Genomic DNA, 16094 nt, shown 5'->3' on the forward strand with positions numbered 1-16094 from the left:
CTCGGATTCCATTGATATACACATGAAGATTATATACTTAAAATATCCCATCAATGAGGCGATGGACGGAGGAGATTACTTCTAGATCTGTAAAAATAAAAAATGTTATTTTTACATCCATTCCATATAAGTCCATTACATGAATATCCCATTTAAGAAGGACACCAGTAAATTCAAAGTAAATTACACATATACGATTTATTTGTCGAATATCAATGCTCCAATTGGTTTTGTATATCTTAGGCGACTGGACTGCTTAACACCTTCGTGCTTTGTGCCTGTCGAAATCTTCTCCGGCGTTTTTCCAGGAGAAAAATACGACAATCAAAACAAATATACGCTAAGATTTCGCTCCCGGTAGGACTGGGTTTCGAGTCGTTATTACAATAAATATAAAAATATATCGATTAAGTGTAAGGATTTTTTGCAAAATCGTTTATTGGATTTAACAAATTAATGGGTAAAACAAAAAGGTTATATAAGGAGAATGCTTAAGAGCTACGGAGTAGGAAGCCACAAGTGGAGGACACGAACATTTACAAAAAGAGCCAGCTAAAAAGCCGGTTTGGAAAAGATATATAATTGGGAAGTAAGCTGGATCTCCCTTCCAGACACCCTTCCGCACTTGTACAAAAATTGGTTTAAATTGAATATCAAAATCAACTCGACGGCTTACTAACTAATTTCATATACGCACGATTTGCTTTTTGTTTGCTTAGTAAATGTCAATAGCTTCAGTCTAAAGTTAGGATTTGTTTGACTTTTGTTTTAGGCTTTTTTGTTTTGCTTGAAGAGGATTTCATTGGTTCTACTTGTCACGTTGTTGTTCCTTCGGGCGGGAATTTAACTACAATAGTAATGATATTGCAAAATTGATTTAGTGGTTCGCACATAGACTATATGGTAAACATTTTAACATATGCAGGCTTGTATACACATATATGCATTAGTTTTCGATAAAATGCAAGACTCAAACAGTGCTTTTTTAGTTTTCTTGTGTGTTTATAAACTCATCAAAAAGTATTGGCTGTCATTCACTCGTCTGGTACACGACGTGCAATAAGATCTGTCAATTTTTTTTTTTTTAAGGTTTTAATTACTCTAGCGGATATGTGTGGGGTTTGCTTAAAACACACTGTTTGTATCAGGCCGTGGTATATTAACAAACAAACAACTACAAATGTATATAGATTTTTTTCAACAACAATTAGAGTTTTTGTGCACATTTAGGTAATTTAAACAAGGGTATTAGCTGCTGATGAACATGTAAGTGTATTTCAGATATTTCTTAAATAATCAGCTGTTCTAGACACTTACATTAGTGTAAACAATTTCTTTACTTCAGGATTGTCAACGAAAACCATTTATTAAATGTGAAACCAAAAATTGCAATGTTTATGTAGTGAGCGTATATCGTGTGCGTATTGGATAAATCTCGCAGTGTATATATTAATCAATTAATCAAATGTGGAGCACCCATTTTGGCCCCTGACTGCCTCCAATCCCTGCCGTGCCACCCTCGTCATCGTTGTTTTGTTCGATCTCCTCACACTTGCTGGACAATGCTACTATTTTGCGTGACCGTTGCTAAGCACTGCCGGCACTGCTTGTTGCACCACCGCGTTGATTACCTCGATCTCCTTCTTTAGAAAGGCGGCGCCGTTATCCTCGAGGGGAGGATGGAGGTCAGCGGTAGCATGGCCAGGATCTTTGCCATTGTCATGGACAGAGGATATGTTGCGTTTGCGCAGCCCACCGCCATTTGAAGAGTCCAAAGAAATTCCGCCGTTGCTGCCGGGTAGCTTTAGCTTGGGGAACTCGATGTCCCGCATCAGGTCGTTTTTGAACTCCACTATGCCGCTTACGGTTTCGGTAACAGTCTTATCAATAAACTCCTCTATGTTTTTGGTCTCTGCCTCGATCTTCTCCTTAAGCTTGCTGGACAACTGATCCATCTCGCATTGGTCGTGAGGAACACTAACGGCGTCCCGGGCGCATGTGGGCAGTACCTTCTTCTCGTGATGTGGCTGCTGCTGCTGTGGGCGTGGTCGAAGATTTATATTGTTTGGTTGCTCGATTGGTTGTTCTACGGTTGTCTTGTGTAGGCCAGCAGCTGGCTGCTGGTGTGTGGGCGTGTTGACTTTACATTGAGAGTGTTTTTCCTCCTCTCTATCCTCGTTGAGATCATTTCCTGCGGATAAGGCTGCTGTAGACTCCACACTAGTGGTCACTGCATCCTTGGCATTGCCGCTGCCCGACAAGCGCACGTTTCCGTTGCCATTCGACGTCCGAAGTCGGCGTTCGCCGCGTATAAACTTGGGTAAAATAAATATGGTCACTAGTGAAATGATGTGAAGGCACAAATAAAATCTCAGGTACAATTTGATGCTGCCCTGTAAAGCGAAAATGTGAAGTCGGTTAATATGATTTTTAAATAAATATAATTAAATGTAGAGTGAGTGGATTCATGTTTGTGCTAAGAAATAGAAGAAATATCCTGCAAGTAATTAATAAAAAAATGTTTAGCTAATATTTCCTTGATATAACATTTTAAAATAGAATACCTTGAACACAATAGCACAAAGTAACCTTTTTAGTTGCTTGGCCTGTAGCCGAAATTTTGAAATAACCGTATACAATAAACCTTGGTTTGAATTAATGAATCTAGATTTATTTCAAATCTTCCCACATTGTTGCCGAATGTCAAGTTAAAACCAAAACTCTTTTTATACCCGTTATTCGTAGAGTTAAAAGGGTATACTAGATTCGTTAAAAAGTTAACAGGCATAAGGAATCGTTTTCGACCATATAAAGTATATATATTCTTGATCAGGATCAATAGCCGAGTCGATCTGGCCATGTCCGTCTGTCCGTCTGTATGAACGCTGAGATCTCAGGAACTACAAAAACTTAAAGGTTGAGATTAAGCATACAGACTTCAGAGACATAGACGTAGCACAAGCTTGTCGATTCATGTTGCCACGCCCACCCTAACCCCCACAAACCGTTAAAAACTGCCACGCCCACACTTTGAAAAATGTTTTGATATTTTTTAATTTTTGTATTAGTCTTGTAAATTTTTATCGATTAGCCAAAAACTTTTTGCCACGCCCACAAACCGCCAAAAACTGTCAGTGTTGAAGACTCTGACTCTTCTGGGCACTTCCAATAGCTGAGTAACGGGTATCAGATAGTCGGGGAATAGATTCCGAGAATATATCCTAATGCATCCGATTGATATTTATGTTTGCATGTTTCCTTGTTAACTCATCGGTATATATGTATATTCGAATTTCCAAATCAGACTTACCATAAATTCAAGCAGAACGAATGGGAATGTGGCGTAACCCAGTACGACGCGTGTGATCAGGCAGGTGAGGATGTCGTAAAACATTCGCGTGACCTGCGTGCTCTGGAAACGGTGACGGAAGAGTCGCCGGCCGATGCGCGCAGCTGTCACAACAACTGCGCCGGTGGCGAAGGTCAAGTAGTAGCCCGGATAGAAGCCGTGCCAGACGGCGCTGAGGGCGAAGGTAAGGAGCGTGCCGTACTGCTTGGGCACCCGTTCATAGACAAGCGTTCGCAGCCAGCGGTTTGTACCGCAGTTCCAGTTGTTGATGGCATCACGCATGTTCGTTGAAAACTAGCATCACCATATAGAATAGTTGTAATATAATTCAGTGATTTTATGTTTTTCATTTCCCACCTCGAACGACAGTACATTGATGTTGGATATCAGGTCCCACTTGGAATTGCCATCCTTATCGTAGCCGGTAAAACCTAGACCTGAGTTGTTGCATATGGCATCCGCTAGGAGCCACGCGTGATAATACTTAAAGCGTATGCACGTGGTAGCCATCATGGCGTACCAGTACTTGTAGACCATGCTGGTATTGTCCATAAAGTCATCCTCCTTCATGGCTTTTACGGGATATATTTTCACGAACTTCATGAAGATGAAAGCGCACACAAGGCTACCAATCACTTTACGTATTACCGCTTTAGTAGGCGTAGGTTCCAGCACCACTTCTCTCTTGCTGACGTCGAGATTTCCCTGAAAAATAATCGTAAATAATTTTTATAAAAATTTAATTTTTCAATCGATAACTGTCTAGAAACAGAAACTACAAGTTGTAAATTTACAATTTTTTAAGAGGTTTCATAAAATGTTTATGCAATGCAATATCTTTTCCTATCTCCATTTTATTGTTCTGAATTGAGAATAAAGAGCGTGATGGCTATGGTGGTTATTAGAAAGTCAGGTGACATAATTAAACTTACATTGCCCGGTGGAGTGCTCAGCAAATTGTAGCCTTCGACAAACTCGATGTAGTCCTTGTAAAAAACAAGAGGACCGGCTAGGATGCTTTGGAAGTGCCACACGTAGGAGAAGTATTCCAAAGCAGAGGGCATTTTGCGAATGGCATGGTACTGTTGCGCCTTGGTGAGTTCCTATCAAGTAAAGAAGAGTTGTATTATGATTCTTGGCAATGGATCTTCTGCACACTTACCTCATCGCCCCTCACAAAGCCATCGTGAATACTGAACGCCAGGCTGGTTACCTTCTGAGTGATGATCATTAAGGGCCCGGTTATGTCCAAAGCATAGGATCCGTAGTCGTATAGCTGGCGCATCAGATGCACGCACAGCAGATAACTCATGGCTACCAGGAGGACGGCTCTAAAATGCCAAATATTAATTCACTGGCTTCAAATTTCAAATGTAGTAATTACCTCTGGACAATGCGCGGATCTTGGGTGCGGATGACGATGTAACATATTGCCGGCAATCCTGCAATGTGGATTGCCTGCTGACCAAAGCAAAAGTAGCCGAAAGCCAGACCAATCGATAGAGCGAACGTATGGCGTAATTTGCTTGAAACCTTTGAAGGATGCAGCATCGACCGGAAGAGCGAGGCCAGGAAGAGAGCCGATATTTGGCAAATCAAAAAGTTGACCTGCAAATAGATATGATGATTTAAAGCGGGATTATTAAAAGACTGGATTTTCGGCTTATACTGTACGATTTTCCGCTAGGCAATGAAAATATACCAAACACAAACTTGCAAACAATAGTTCAAAGAACTAGAGGTGCATTAAATAAATTATATTTATAAATAAATTAAGTTTTTATATTGCCTAGGAGATCTTTGGACCCATCCGCCGAAGTGGAGCACATGTAGCCGGCACGTGTTTGGCTAGATTTGCAATTGTAATGCGAGAATGCCATCCCGCACTTATTACCCCCCAGATCACCCAACAGACAGCCCGAGAGAATTGCGGCCACAAGTGCTTGTCAACCGTCGCACTTGATCATGGCTATTGCCGATCACGATCACGCGTTGTGATCAATGTTCGTTTTCCTCCACTTTTTCTGACTCCCAGCGGCCTTGGTTTCTATTCCGATGCAAATTTACAGGGAACCCGAGCGGATCTTTGCAAAACATGACCTTTGCCTGCTTTTGTCATTGAAGAGCGGGCGGTTTTTGGTGGTATTTTCCGCTAGTTTGCTTTTTCGCACGAGTCCCGTGCCAATGAATATGCAATGAGCACCCTGAAGGTGCTGTTTAATTGATATCAATTGCCCGACGCTTTCAAATTTATTTCCATTCTGTGAAACGCATTTAAACTGTCCTCGATAAGGTGCGATAAGAAATGGTCTTGGTAGGGAGTTCAGACCACACCCAGTCGGGGGTTATTCGTGAACAACATAATCATCGAAAGCGGATGCAACAGCTCTGTAATCGTGTCACTTTTATCAATAACGATTTGTTTGCCGCACACTCATTGTGCTATTATTAAAATACGAGTAGCCGTACACATTAACCTTCCCCGCTCAATGCTCTTTAGAATGGCAGACAACATATCAAATACTTAATGGGCTATACGTAATCACATTCATTAATTAATTAGCAATGTGATTGGCACAAGTGTAAAGTCAATGACTTTTAACAAAGTTAAACGTTAGCATTGCGACAACATTTTTCCATTTTTGTTTGTTCTATCTGCTATTAAAATAAACTAATAAATATCCTGCGAATTAAAATTCAAATTATTTAATCACATATTTTAAACGGCCAACCTTTCCAGAAGTTCCTGGATTTGGAAAACTTAGTAGTAAAACTACCCTACTAATGTTTTGCTGGAAATATCATCTGTAATGTTTTGAATGAGAATTCCCAGACGAAATGTCATGTCCTGCGATTTATATGCTGTTTATTGAGTGGGCGGTTACAGTTGGCTACGGATACAAGTTGCTATACAAGCTGCGATCCCATTCCGGTTGCGTCGAGTCGGTTTAAATGTCTCAGTTACGTTGTGCCGGGCAGTTCAACACTTGGCTGCGTGGCAGGCACTCTCCCGCCTCTGAATCGTACCACAAACCGGCGCGACACTTGCGCAGCAGGCGACGGCCAGCGCGGCATTCATAGTACCTCCTGCAATGATTAGGGTCCTGGACAATACTTCCGTCCGCGCGACCAGCACACATGGCACTGAATCCGATCGAAGGAGTAGCTTTGGTGCTGGAGCTCGAACCAGCGAAGAGATCTTTAATTGGCTTGGGAATCAATTGAGCTAGACCACTCTGATCACGCTCAGTTCTGCAGGCAGGTGTCGTTGTCTCTTCGCACGGTGGTGGGGAGGTGGTTTTGCGAGCACAGGGAGGGGGTGTTGACGTGGTTGTTGGTTCGCACGGTGCCTGTTTTGGGGTGGTGGTGGTGGCTGACTTACAAGGTTGCTGTTGTGGAGTAGTGGTTGTCGTTGTTGGTATACACGCTGTTGTCGTCGTGGTTGTTGTTGTGGTAGTCGTGGTTGTTGTTGTGGTGGTTGTCGTTGTTGTGGTGGTCGTCGTTGTTGTGGTGGTCGTTGTTGTAGTTGTGGTCGTCTCACAAGGTGAAGGTGGTGGAGTTGTGGACACTGGCTCACAGGGAGATGGTGGGGCTGGAGTGGGAGTTGAAGGCTCGTTGGGTTCAGAGGGAGAGGAAGGTGTTGGAGTCGACGACTCGCTGGGCTCAGAGGGAGAGGATGGAGTAGGGGTTGACGGCTCGTTGGGCTCAGAGGGAGAGGATGGAGTAGGAGTTGGCTCGTTGGGCTCACAAGGCGTAGGTGCGGGTGGGGTAGGTGTTGACGGCTCGTTGGGCTCACAGGGTTCCTCTTGTGGGGTAGTGGTTGTTGTTGGGGAACACGTTGTTGTTGTGGTGGTTGTTGTCGTGGTCGTGGTTGTGGTTGTCGTTGTTGTTGTAGTGGTCGTCGTTGTTGTAGTGGTGGTCGTCTCACAAGGTGAAGGTGGTGGAGTTGTGGACACTGGCTCACAGGGAGATGGTGGGGCTGGAGAGGGAGTTGAAGGCTCGTTGGGTTCAGAGGGAGAGGAAGGTGTTGGAGTCGACGACTCGCTGGGCTCAGAGGGAGAGGATGGAGTAGGGGTTGACGGCTCGTTGGGCTCAGAGGGAGAGGATGGAGTAGGGGTTGACGGCTCGTTGGGCTCAGAGGGAGAGGATGGAGTAGGAGTTGACGGCTCGTTGGGCTCACAAGGCGTAGGTGCGGGTGGGGTAGGTGTTGACGGCTCGTTGGGCTCAGAGGGAGAGGATGGAGTGGGAGTTGACGGCTCGTTGGGCTCACAAGGCGTAGGTGCGGGTGGGGTAGGCGTTGACGGCTCGTTAGGCACGCAGGGTTCCTCTTGTGGGGTAGTGGTTGTTGTTGGGGAACATGTTGTTGTTGTCGTTGTTGTGGTGGTTGTTGTTGTTGTAGTAGTCGTCGTTGTTGTAGTGGTAGTCGTCGTCGTTGTGGTTGTCGTCGTCGTTGTGGTGGTCGTCGTTGTTGTCGTCGTCGTTGTGGTGGTCGTCGTTGTTGTCGTAGTAGTGGTTGTCGTCGTCGTTGTGGTGGTCGTCGTTGTTGTCGTCTCACATGGTGAAGGTTGCGGAGTTGTCGACTCGTTTGGCTCACAAGGAGAAGGTGGGGCTGGAGTGGGAGTTGACGGTTCGTTGGGCTCAGAGGGAGAGGATGATGTTGGTGTCGACAGCTCGTTTGGCTTGCAGGGTTCCTCCTGTGGGGTAGTGGTTGTTATTGGGGAACACGTTGTTGTTGTTGTGTTGGTCGTCGTTGTAGTTGTTGTTGTGGTGGTGGTCGTAGTGGTGGTAGTCGTAGTGGTGGTCGTCGTTGTTGTGGTGGTCGTCGTTGTTGTAGTTGTTGTTGTTGTCGTAGTGGTGGTCGTTTCGCAAGGTGAAGGTGGCGGAGTTGTCGAGTCGTTTGGCTCACAAGGAGAAGGTGGGGCTGGAGTGGGAGTTGACGGCTCGCTGGGCTCAGAGGGAGAGGATGGAGTGGGAGTTATAGGCTCGTTGGGCTCAGAGGGAGAGGATGGAGAGGGAGTTGACGGCTCGTTGGGCTCACAAGGCGTAGGTGCGGGTGCAGTAGGCGTTGACGGCTCGTTGGGCTCAGAGGTAGATGATGGGGTGGGAGTTGACGACTCGTTGGGCTCAGAGGGAGAGGATGAAGTGGGAGTTATAGGCTCGTTGGGCTCAGAGGGAGAGGATGGAGAGGGAGTTGACGACTCGTTGGGCTCACAAGGCGTAGGTGCAGGTGGGGTAGGCGTTGACGGCTCGTTGGGTTCGCAGGGTTCCTCTTGTGGGGTAGTGGTTGTTGTTGGGGAACACGTTGTTGTTGTTGTCGCCGTGGTTGTTGTAGTCGTTGTTGTGGTGGTGATTGTTGTTGTCGTCGTCGTAGTTGTGGTTGTTGTCGTAGTTGTGGTGGTCGTGGTAGTTGAGGAACACGTTGTGGTTGTTGGGGAACACGTTGTCGTTGTCGTGGTTTCCTTACCACACGGTGGAGGTGTGGTGGTGACCTGACACGACTCCTTTGGGGGTTTCTGTTCGGGCCTGTTTATTCTATGGGCAGAGCTTGCGCCGATAGCGACTGATGCCACAAGGGCCAGAAGAAAAAGGCTTGCTGCAAGGAAGAGCTTTAGGTATGGCTCGTTCACGACTATTCGTCGGCACACTTACACAGATTCATCGAATATTTCGGGAGGCGCAAAAGGATAACTAACTGCAGTTGGCTACTTTACCGCTTTCGCTTCGGTGCTCTGACAACTAACCCACATGCAGCTTCTTTTTATAGGCGTACCGTAAAGGGTGGAAATGTTCTTGGCTACCGGGTTACAAGTAACACATTTTCAGATAACTTTTGACCAATTTGCAAAGTGCAGTTTGCAAAAGTAACAATGTAACCGTGGTTAAATAAGCAATCATATTAAAAATTACTATATGGAAACCTGGATTTTTGTTTTCCAAATTTCAATAAACTCTTTTGTTGTATGCGTTAACATTATATTTTTCTTTCTTTTTAAGAATTAACGCAAGGCCAAATACAAACGCACTGATTTTAATTTCTATTCCTTTTTGCAACAATATTTACACGTTCGTAGAATATCAGATGTTCCCCTGTCGAATTTCGTAATGGACAGGCACACTTCAATGTTTTACCGATAACACGTACTGTCTAGATGCACTCATACATACTTTATCTGCCTTCCTTTGTCAATGGAGAAGTAGCGCCCACAAGGGGGCCACGTCTCCCAAGCCACTCTTATGCCACGGGTCAAAAACAAAGGCGACCCTGAACCGATTTTTGATATCGCTTGATAAGCCAAGCAGAACAATAAGGTGCGTCAATTTACAAGGCTCGAGCGATAATAAAAATGCAAGACTTTGGATGTCGAACCGATTCAAAGCTAATCACTTTGGTAAGAAGAATACTCACCGAACTAGCAGTTTTCCCACTCAGACGCATGTTGTAATCATTATTCGAATACCTCATGCGCAATAAGTTGGTTCGCATTTGTGCTGGTCAAAACCGGTTCTTTGTTACCTCAACCCAAGCTGTATGGCTAATACACAAGCGCAAATCGGGCCTAATAAAAGGAAAATATATCTAATGGGTCGAATAATGGGTCTAGGTTATTACTTAGAAGGGCAACAAGTGGGTGTGCAACTTGTTGGTATCAACGTAAAAACGGGTAATTGGGTAAAATGCAGTGAAACAAGACTAAGTACGTTCTTGGATCAATCTTAAAGCAAATAAACCCCCTAATCAAGGCAGAAATGATTTCAGTGCAAAACGTCTTGCACAAGTACGCAAAAGAGGTTACGACAACTCCACAGCTTCTGTTCTGTTTTGTATGTTTATGACAAAGGGTTTCTGCAGCACAAGTTCATATTGTACTAGTAATTAAATACTCTGAAGGTTCCTGTGTGGAATGTACTAAACTATTCATGTTTTTGAACTGTGCTCAAGGTGAAATAATTAAATCGAATATAAATTTAGGCGTTTAGATTGGCTGTCAATCGAATTTCGAGGCACGCAGACTTCAGACTACAATGCGCATCCCAATTAGCAAGTAGTTCCCATTACACATCCTGTAATGAATACTGCAACAAACGAACACGGCAAATATGGTCTAGTGGCAAACTGTTTAAAATCAAATATGGGGACCCAGACCTTCCTCCTCCTTTAGGATGCAATATATTTGCTATTATGACTACTTACTAGAAATTACGTACCTCTAATTTTAAATCATTGTAGATCTAACTATGAGTTGCATGATCCCTACAGAGTATTATGTTCTGAGTATAATAGATTCTATCCTATTATCTCTAAGTACTAACATACTTAATGAATTCATAGACCTTACTACTATATACATATATTACCTCGTCCTTAACTGTCTTCTATATCGCGTCTATGTCCCGCAATTCGAGCCGTACGATACACGGCAGCGCCCCTCGGTCGGTTGGGCGGGAGGTGCGCCCGTGGGACTTGCGCGTAAAAAAAAAAAAAAAAAATGAAAGATAGTTGCCTGCTTGTCGAGATAAGACGATGCCATAGTTCCGGCCAGCAACAATTCAATATGGTTCGCAGCGCCAGCAATTTGCGTGTACTCGTCTGCCATTGCTCGCTGGGATTCCTAAGCTACGAAGCTGTGCTTAAGTTCCTTGACTTAGCCCCCCTTTCACACAGGAGTGCGCCATTAAACTGTTAAATTTCACAGAAGGCGTTGTCACTGTATTTCGCAGTTTAACGCATGTAACATTATTATGTTTGGCATTTAGTTTGATCTTCGCATCGTTTCTTTATACTTTCGTTTTCTTACAACCTTTGTAATTAACAAGCTATAATATATACTTTTATGTAAAACTTTTTATAGATGTAAAAAAAACTATTGAACTGAAACTTTTGTTGTTCTACGTAACAATAATTATATATGTATATATATATATTTATAAATTATAAACTGTAATTGTACTGATAAGTACATATTTACATATAAAACTGCGATGTAAACTGGCTCAATCAGGACCGCCATCAAACATTTGAATGAACACACGTGTAGTGAGTGCAAACAAATAATAAATCATTTAATTAACATGGTGTGTTTCCATTGCCAAATATTGTAAGTTGGATGGCAAATATAGGAGAGGCAATTGCCCACATTGGGAGAAAAAGGGGGGCAATGCGCGAAACGAAAAAGTGGCGTGATCGGTATAAATATAACAATAAAATAACCGCAAAGAGATATACCCAAGCAACAAGCGAACGCACGATAAAAGCAAAAGTCAAAACAAAGACAAATGGCGAAATGAGTTAAGAATGCCAAGATATGGAAATCACCCAAGAAACAGCCAACCAAAACAAACATAACTAAAAGATATTAATTCAAAACGATTACTTCATCTTTAAATATTTCGGAATTCTTGTGCACCTATAGACCCATCTGCAGAAAAAGTGAAGGGTATGACAACAACCGTTAGAGGCGCCAAACAGCTGTCAAAAGCAGAAAACATTGCGAAGAGCGCACAAAACAGACGACGAACACAGAAGCAACGAGTTCAAACAACTGCGACACCCCACACTCAAGGTCACAGATATTATAATAATAATAATAGCATCTTTTTATGCATATCATTCCTATGGGGAGTGTAGGGGCCAGCATTTGTCTCAGCTTTCTCTTAAATACATATATGTACATACGTATTTATTTTTTTCAGCTTGGCTTACATAACATGTATAATATAGAATTCCGATCGCATGGCGCGAACCGGTTAAATACCTCCACGGCAATGCAAAATATGAGAAATAAGTATATACAATTAATATTATACATATGTACATACATACTTACATATGTATACGCCAGTAAAACAAGCACAATAGCAACGAGTTGTTTATTGATGTTTATTAATAAAAATATCGTACCACATATGTACAAATTACAACAGCGGTGAAAATATTATAAACGAGCCCTTAAATTAAATTACTAAATTCGAAAAAAAAAAAGGTTTGTAAAATAGGGAATAAGAAATATTTCTGGTGTTGTTTAAAACCGATTATATTACGAGAAGAGCAGGAAACGCTTTAAAAATTACTATCATAGGGGTTCTATAAATGCGAAGTCAGGTGTATGAAAAAACGAGAGGCGTGGGAGGAAAACTCAAGATTGCGAGAGAGAAGGCAGAAAAAACTGTTGAGAATTAACCGCGACTGACCGGCCGGGAAGGCATCTTTGGCCAATAAGGGCTCGCATGTTTTTATTGAGCAGATCTTTTTACTATCCAAGTACTATATGGATATGTAGGTGACTTTAACATGGGGCGATTCCACGAAACAATTGGCCAATTCGATGGCATTTGCGTGCTGCGGCCTTTGCTCCAAATTAGCGGAATATAAAGCAACAAACAATTCAAATATAAAGCGTAGCAATTTCCAAAATAGTGTCGGCCACCCACCACAAAACTTTATTACGAGGTACAGTCAACTCTGTGACAGGTGAACGATAGTATTTAAATAATTTTTATAATTCTGATCTTAGCTATCTTATGATAGCTGATATTGCCTATTTAAAGTACCTTTGTTTTGCTGCGTTTACTGTTTTGTGCTCGACAGTGTGGCTGACTCATGCGGTCTACATCAGCTGAGTCAAAATGACAAGAAATACGCTAACCAACACATCGACAAGCTGTTGATATTTGTTTGCAAACAAAAGAAGCGCTAAAATTCAATTATCTAGGATGGAGGGGTTCGTAGTTTGAGCCAAGTCAAATTGGATTTAGAGCGACTATTGATAGCGAAAATGGACCGATGGCGAAGTAACACTGATTTTCTGTGAGTGTGCTTTCCTTTCATCGGAAGTTGGCATTAGGTCATCCGCATTGAAAAATATGACGATTACGTACGTGTGTGTCGGTTGATTTGGGCCAGAAAATGCCTTGCTATGAATCACATTTCTATATGCCAGCTGCAGTTATGCAAATTACATTGCGCCAAGCGAATGGGGCATAAAAAGAAGGTTTACATGAGAGGCGAAGTAAGGTTGCCTGTGCGACACTCTGCAAAGAGATTAATCACTGCCTCCCAGTTACCCTCCGCATTATTAAGTGATGCAAAGCATTTTAAATTTAGCGAAATCAACTGTGTGTCGTCGTCAGTCGCAACAATAGTAATTTTAAAATTTCACGGTAGACTGCTTGTGAGCTGGAAAATTCCACTGGTAGATAATTCTTACTAACTGATAAGCTCTTCACATAATTCAAGTTGTCTAAATTAAATTAGAAAAACTACAAAATGGGTAAAATATAAAGCAATTGGTAAATGCGATAAACTGTCCAGTATATCTTACGTTTTAAAAGCCGAGGTACAGAGCACAATCATTAACGTAAACAAAGCTATTTCATATTTACATGTGATTGAAAAATTTTCACTGCATAAAGTTGTGAATAAATAATTCTTTGTTTTAATACTTCCATTCTATAAATCTTTATAATTCCTATGTTCCTTACGTTAGGTGGTTCAGTACATGGATCGCTTACTGTACTCTAAATCTTTGTTTGGGCAACCGGCATGGAATTTATTTACCTCCCCTTTCCAGGTAAGCTTTGCAGATTTCCCGGAAAATATGCCTTTCCCGCCGAAGGAATCACAGATCTGTCCTTCAAGAAGTGCATTGTTCTCAGAGAGAGGGATTTGCCCAGCGGCTTCTATCCCGTAAGATTGACACACAAGCACGCGTATACACACGCACACGTGCACACGCCCGTTTTAGAAGATAACGGTAGGGGAGGAGGGGCCTGAACAACCAGAGAGTTGAGGCTTGGAGTAAATAGTGTTACTTACCAAGTCCACAGAGAGGCCCACCATGTCTGCGAGCCAAGTGAAGGTCCGGCTGCCGTTGTAGCAATCATTCTCGATGAATTTCGGCGGTTCTAGCATTGTGCTGCCTGTTTTCTTTATCCGCTCTTTTCTGTTGCGTTGTTGCTGTCGGTCGTTCTGTTTCAGCGCTTCATTGGGAAAACTTCGCTATTAACAGACACTTTTCCGGATTATCCGGGCACCACCGAATTAACGAGCTATCCAAATTGGGCGGAGGGGTGCGCGCGCGGTAATTACTTATAATTTTGTGCAAAAATTTTGAATTTTTGTCTGTTCGGATCGAGTCTACCGTGTCCGTGCGTATAAATGAAATATTCGAAACGCAATAGAGATGGGCGCTCGGTGTGTTCTGTGAGGCCAGCGATGGCTCTGGTAACCGATAGTTTTTGACAAGATACTTGTGTACCAGAGCGCTAACTGTCTCTGTTAAGCCCCTGACAAGAAAATTCAAATGCCCCTAATCCAGTATATTCGCTCCATATTCTAAATTTACAACAATGTGTGTAATCCATTTACAAACTAGTTATTGGAAATATATAAGGCGTAGAAAACGGAAAAGTTTACATCGATTATATGCACTTTGTAATAGGTGTTAGAAAAACGCCGTCCAAAAATTTTTTAACTATACTCATTCTCAAAAATTAAGATGAGTTTTCTTATTATTTAAGTTAAATTGTATAAAATGATTTAGATAAATTTCAAATTATATCAATTCATCTTTAAAATATAAAAATATACTGTTATTTTTTTTACAGAAAAATAAAGCATGACAAAATTGTACTCTTTGTAGAAAAACATTTAAGAAATTAAATTAGTTTGCTAGCCGCATCCAGAACTTGCACACCAAACCCAGCAAAGTTTGGAATTTGGTTAAGAGTTTTGTAAATGGGGCTGGACGGCATCTGTAAGTTGGGAATTTCTAATTTTATATTTAAATTGTATTTCAGTAATGTTAAGGTAATGTTAACAGAAATCACATTTACTTTTAACGTAAGTTATCAGCAGAACTGAAAGCCAGCTATCGACTATCTGTCATCTCTATTCTGCGCACCCACTGCGAACTATATTTTTCTGGAATTATTATTAAATAAGTCAAATTGCAAAATGTTAGGCCGCAGCAGTGTGATTGCACGCAACTTTTCCCAGTCGATGGTTCGCTTTAGCGGACATGGCGGAGTTCCCGGCGAAGTGAGTACCGAAAAATGGACCCATTCGGGTTACATAATTTTCACGACCGCATAGGATTGGAAGGAAAATCCATTGTGACACCGAAAAACATTTCATTTTCCCGCAGAATCTTCCCTTTGGACTGACCAACAAGTACAGGATCACCGCTCTGTTCACCATCGGCTGTGTCTTGGGTTTCGGATCGCCCTTCCTGATCGTCAGGCACCAGCTGCTCAAGAAGTAAGGTGCTCCCGGAGCGGCACAACAACAAATGTAAGGTTAGTTTATTGGTTATATTTGGTTTGCATTTTAATAAACTTTTCACTTTTCAGATGTAGCGTTATCTGCTGAGTTGGTCGGGAGGCCATTACAGTGTGTTACAGCTTAAATTTAAGTTAAAAGTGGAAACAAAATAAAGTTACCCATAACCGTAGAATCGATTGATGGATGTTTTCTTTAAAAGTTGGAACGAAAGTTTATGTTCAGCAGCCGTTTGTCATTCCTAAAGGCACGTGCAATGCATCTAAACTTGATTGTAAAGCTATTAGAATGAATATCTTGAGACAAAATTAAATATCAGCTTCCCAAATCATGTCATTATATTTATATGGACACCGTGTTCGCAAAAATGATTTTCCGAAATATTAATATCATAACTCTTTTGTTACAAAAATGAACGTTTTAAGAAAAGGTTGTACTTTGTATAACGAAGTCTGGAGTCCATGTAAA

The 16094-nt window shown here is 42.1% G+C and overlaps 3 protein-coding genes across 5 annotated transcripts; 1 reads left to right on the plus strand and 2 right to left on the minus strand.

Annotated features, from left to right (window-relative positions):
- Positions 1-172: 172 nt before the first annotated feature.
- On the minus strand, positions 173-14531 carry LOC6528853 (lysophospholipid acyltransferase 1). Of its 2 annotated transcripts, XM_015198753.3 has the most exons (8): positions 14163-14531; positions 4734-4957; positions 4512-4680; positions 4282-4452; positions 3707-4054; positions 3311-3643; positions 2147-2393; positions 1856-2036 (listed from the first exon to the last, which is right to left on the minus strand). In XM_015198753.3, exons 1-8 carry the CDS (start codon positions 14256-14258, stop codon positions 1978-1980), a joined length of 1647 nt encoding a protein of 548 aa, XP_015054239.1. In that variant the 5' UTR covers positions 14259-14531; the 3' UTR covers positions 1856-1977. The 2 variants fall into 2 exon arrangements, with proteins under 2 accessions (XP_002089885.1, XP_015054239.1); XM_002089849.3 differs by having other exon boundaries at positions 173-2393; positions 14163-14530.
- LOC26534765 (mucin-2) lies at positions 6199-9102 on the minus strand. The gene is made up of 2 exons (XM_015199062.3): positions 8999-9102; positions 6199-8942 (listed from the first exon to the last, which is right to left on the minus strand). The coding sequence occupies exons 1-2, from the start codon at positions 9006-9008 to the stop codon at positions 6307-6309; spliced, it is 2646 nt and encodes an 881-aa protein (XP_015054548.2). The 5' UTR covers positions 9009-9102; the 3' UTR covers positions 6199-6306.
- A 680-nt stretch (positions 14532-15211) lies between the features above and the next one.
- On the plus strand, positions 15212-15805 carry LOC6528854 (cytochrome c oxidase subunit 7C, mitochondrial). 2 transcript variants are annotated; one of them, XM_002089850.3, is made up of 3 exons: positions 15212-15386; positions 15493-15638; positions 15698-15805. In XM_002089850.3, exons 1-2 carry the CDS (start codon positions 15303-15305, stop codon positions 15607-15609), a joined length of 201 nt encoding a protein of 66 aa, XP_002089886.1. In that variant the 5' UTR covers positions 15212-15302; the 3' UTR covers positions 15610-15638; positions 15698-15805. The 2 variants fall into 2 exon arrangements, with proteins under 2 accessions (XP_002089886.1, XP_015054080.1); XM_015198594.3 differs by having other exon boundaries at positions 15214-15386; positions 15493-15643.
- The last annotated feature ends 289 nt before the right edge of the window (positions 15806-16094 follow it).

Source organism: Drosophila yakuba, chromosome 2L, assembly GCF_016746365.2.
Source record: "Drosophila yakuba strain Tai18E2 chromosome 2L, Prin_Dyak_Tai18E2_2.1, whole genome shotgun sequence".
Taxonomy (NCBI): domain Eukaryota; kingdom Metazoa; phylum Arthropoda; class Insecta; order Diptera; family Drosophilidae; genus Drosophila; species Drosophila yakuba.

Bases quoted from the DNA above. Each gene is read 5' to 3' on its own strand.
- LOC6528853 (XM_002089849.3), bottom strand. From the start codon at position 14,258: ATGCTAGAACCGCCGAAATTCATCGAGAATGATTGCTACAACGGCAGC. The intron at 4,958-14,162 runs GTAAGTAACACT...ATCTATTTGCAG, and splicing joins TGGGCCTCTCTGTGGACTTG to GTCAACTTTTTGATTTGCCA. The intron at 4,055-4,281 runs GTAAGTTTAATT...ATTATTTTTCAG, and splicing joins TGAGCACTCCACCGGGCAAT to GGAAATCTCGACGTCAGCAA.
- LOC6528854 (XM_002089850.3), top strand. From the start codon at position 15,303: ATGTTAGGCCGCAGCAGTGTGATTGCACGCAACTTTTCCCAGTCGATG. The intron at 15,387-15,492 runs GTGAGTACCGAA...ATTTTCCCGCAG, and splicing joins ATGGCGGAGTTCCCGGCGAA to AATCTTCCCTTTGGACTGAC.